Source organism: Mandrillus leucophaeus, unplaced genomic scaffold, assembly GCF_000951045.1.
Source record: "Mandrillus leucophaeus isolate KB7577 unplaced genomic scaffold, Mleu.le_1.0 Scaffold903, whole genome shotgun sequence".
Taxonomy (NCBI): Eukaryota; Metazoa; Chordata; class Mammalia; order Primates; family Cercopithecidae; genus Mandrillus; species Mandrillus leucophaeus.
Window position 1 is genome coordinate 1,013,728 of NW_012109842.1, and position 3,785 is coordinate 1,017,512.

Genomic DNA, 3,785 nt, shown 5'->3' on the forward strand with positions numbered 1-3,785 from the left:
CGGATGCAGGGCCCGGGGGCGCTGTCCCTGCGCTCCGCCGTCGGCTCGGGCTGAAAAAGTTTCTCCATGGTTCCTTTGTGTCGCCCGAGAGCCCGTTCGCCGGCCCCGACCTGCCTCGGTCTCCCTGGGTAAGTGAGCGATGTTGTGTGCGGAGAGTGCTGCCATTTTGAGCAATTCTGCCAGTCCCCAGCCCCTGGGGGCCCCTCCCCGCCCCTCGGGTCTCCGAACCCCCGCGCCCCGGGCTAGTGTTCGGGGAGAGGCTTTTTCCTGGGCTGGCTACACGGGATGCGCTGTCCAGAAAAAGCTAGTTCCAGATTGCTCTCACTTCGCTGCTGCCTGTCTTCTTTCCAGAGGCGGACTCCCAGCTGCTGCACTCATGTGACTCCAGCCAACATCAATAAGCAGACCAAAGCCAGGGGCCAGGGGGTCGCCGCCCTGCCAGTGAGGGACGGGGGGTCGAGGACCTGGGTTGGGTGCCGAGCACAGCACAGCGCTGCCAGCCTGTGGGCTCGGAGCCTCCGAGCCTCAGAGTGGGGCTTAATCCGTCATGAGCGGAGAACTTGAATGTCTCTCTTGGAAGCAGTTGTATTTTTAGACCTCCCTCCTTTGCTTCCCCCATCCTCCATTCTTTAACCACGGTAAGACCAGCTCCAGGCAGTAAACTGAGAGGGCAGCCAAGCTTGACTGCTAAGTTTGTTTTCTTGCATTAGGTATAAAGGAAAACCTCAAAGGTGGGTCTCCCGTGGCATCTGACCTTTGTCTGTATTTCGTGTCAGATGGTGACACATTAAAAGGGAGTACAGCCTTCAACAGAGCTGAAGGAATTAATAAACGAGGGAGTTAATTACTAGCTATTAAACTCATTTTAAAGATGTGCGGTAAAGGACTGTTGAAATCCATTCCTTACATTCTACCGGAGCCAAAGCTGCTTTGCTGAGGAGAAATCCAAGTGAGTTTCCCCCTCCCCCAAGACATCCAGGCTCCTGGTGCACCTGATCAATGCCCAACAAAACGTGTAGCCTTTCTTCGGTGGGAGAGCCACCCTGCCAGCTGAGTCTGAGTTCGCTTCCAAAAAAATGTCCGGTCCTTAAAGCCTTCTTAACATAACCACGGATCTCCAGATTATTTAAGATGCTGGATTCCAAGGATCACTTATAACAACAGTCTCTATATTACAACCACATAATAAATATGCCTATTTATTTGGGATGAGAGATAGACAATATATTTTTTTTTCAATCTGTACTTACTGGTGCAGCTTAAAGGTTTATAGATGTATTCTCTATACTGACCCCTCTCTTATCTACCTGGTGCTTCTCTTTACTGAAACCCAACTAAGTCCCAAAGAGAGATTGATTTGCAAACATTGTAAAGAGCTGATTACCATTTGCATTCCCACTGATGGAGAAAAGATCCTGCCTATATTGATATAATGGAGGAACTCAAGAGCCAAAGCCTTTCACCCAATCACCAATTAAAAGCAAAATTCTACCTACCACACATTTTCAAGGGGGAATTTATTCTAAAACATGAATTATCTGACAAAGGATAGAATAGCAAAAGGCTTGGGAGTGATATTTAAGTCTTTCATTTCATACAATGTCCTTAATTTTAGCATCTCATAGGAGGGAAAACAACTAATGGGACAGAAAATGTTTTACTCTGGAGATACAGCAAGACTATAATTTTTAGAGGTTGCCGAATAACCACCAATATGCATTTGTGAATTTACCTACCCAGGCTTTATTACAAACAACTAAATAAACTTCCTAAGAGTAATCCATTGATTGTTGCCACCCTCCCTTCCTAAAAATGACCTCATGAGAAAGGGATAAGGGGGAGGAGGGAAGCAAAAAACAAACAAACAACAACAACAACAACAACAAAACAGCTTTGGCTTGGGGGAAATGTCATTCTACAAATCACATATTATGTAAGCTGCTTTACCTAGTTAATTGCCTCCTCATTTGAGTACTGGAATTCTGTAGCATGCTCTTGGCACCTTAATAAGGGGTCAGAAAGCTATTCTGGCAGAGTGTTAGTTTTTTTAATTGTAATTTTCCCATATGAGAAAAAAGATCTTTCTCTTGGAGATTCTAGGGGACTTCTCAAATTCCCTGATGAAATCTGGCACATGATACCTTTAAGGGAGTTCCTCTGAGGGAGGAAAGAAGGCCAGAAGGAAGAGCTCAGTTACATAAGCAGTTACCTAAAACTAAATATTCCACCCCAAGAAGCTGTCCAGATGTTGCCGAGAGGCGAGAAGGCTGTGCAAGGGATCTGCTTGCACTTAGCTGTAGGAACAGGCATAGGTGGGAGACAACTTTGTGAAGGGATTTATTGTCAGAGTATTGTAATATCTCTGCTGCTTCCCCAGTGATGAACTCTCTGTTAATTATCTGAAGTAAATAAACCGCCTTCCAGCCATTATATGACCTTTAATTTTCATCCAGTGAAATAAATTCCTTTGTCTTTATACAGTAGTAACTTTCCTGACTGTTTTAGTGACTTTGGGCCACACATTGACAGATTCCCCAGCTTAGAGAGATTTGAAACTCCTGTGGTAGTTCCCTTGAAATATCTTCCAATTCCAGAAGGATTAAGGGAAAGAATCTTGCCGGGAAAGTCCTTAACCACTACTTTGCTTTTGTCCCTACATTTAGGTTTTACTAATGGTTGGAACTCCACTGTTCATTTCAAACCCTCATATTACCCATGGAGTGTGTGGCGGAGATGGGTGGGGAGCGGGGAGAAGGAGGCATACTTTCAGATGGTTTTATCACCACATACTAGTTACTGCAATGTTTTATAACCACCTATTAGTTGCTGCAACTAATAGGTCCCTTCCCTAATGTCTACCTGGCCCCAGCCTCTGTACACGGCCTTCGTTTCAGTTAGTGGATAAAGGCCCTGGGGTTGGGGGCACACATGGAGTGGGATCTGGGAGTAGGGCAGCTGCAGCGTGAGATGCCACTGCAGCCAAGCCGACACCCTCTGACTGTCTTCCTCTGCTTTGCAGCAGGAGGAGGTGGCTGAGCAGCTAGTGGGCAGTTGGCGCCCTCCCTGAGCAAGCCTCCATCCCAGAGGCTAGTCCTGTAATCCACGAGTTCGCCATGATCGCCACCGGCGGCCTGCTGAGGATTTCCGCCAGAAAGCAGGATCCACTCCGCCCCCCAAGTCAGATCCCCAAGCGCAAGCGGAAAGCCAAAAAGAGGCGCAAGAACGATGTGGTGGTGGTGAAAGGCAAGCTGAAGCTGTGCTCCATCTCGGGGCTCATCGCCCTCTGTGGGATCCTGGTGCTGCTGGTGGGCATAGCCATGGCGGTGGTGGGCTACTGGCCCAAGGCCACGGGGGCCAATCGGGAGGGGGGTAAGCAGCTGCCGCCTGCGGGCAGCAGCCACCGCATCCCGACCACCGCCAACAGCAGCGGCAGTGGCAGCAAAAACTGGTCCAGGAGCCACCCTAGGGCTCCAGGGGGTGTCAACTCCAGTTCCGCGGGCGCGCCCAGGAGCACGCCTCCTGCGCGAGTCGCCTCTCCTTCCTCCTCCTCCACGTCGGTGGGCTTCTTCTTCCGCATCTTCTCTGGCTACCTGCACTCTGACAAGCTCAAGGTCTTCGGGCCCCTCATCATGGGCATCGGCATCTTCCTCTTCATCTGCGCGAACGCGGTCCTCCACGAGAACCGGGACAAGAAGACCAAAATCATCAACTTGCGGGACCTCTACTCCACAGTCATCGACGTGCACAGCCTCCGCGCCAAAGACCTGGCGGCCGCCGCGGCCGCC

General features: G+C 49.7%; 1 protein-coding gene across 1 annotated transcript in view; it reads left to right on the forward strand.

The window, feature by feature from the left end:
- Positions 1-3,785, forward strand: part of TMEM200C (transmembrane protein 200C) — a 5,734-nt gene continuing 1,949 nt past the window's right edge. The window contains exons 1-2 of the mRNA XM_011969789.1: positions 1-128; positions 3,020-3,779. Of these exons, the coding sequence (XP_011825179.1) occupies positions 3,114-3,779 (666 nt within the window). The 5' untranslated portion in view covers positions 1-128; positions 3,020-3,113. The remainder of the gene's footprint in view (positions 129-3,019; positions 3,780-3,785) is intronic.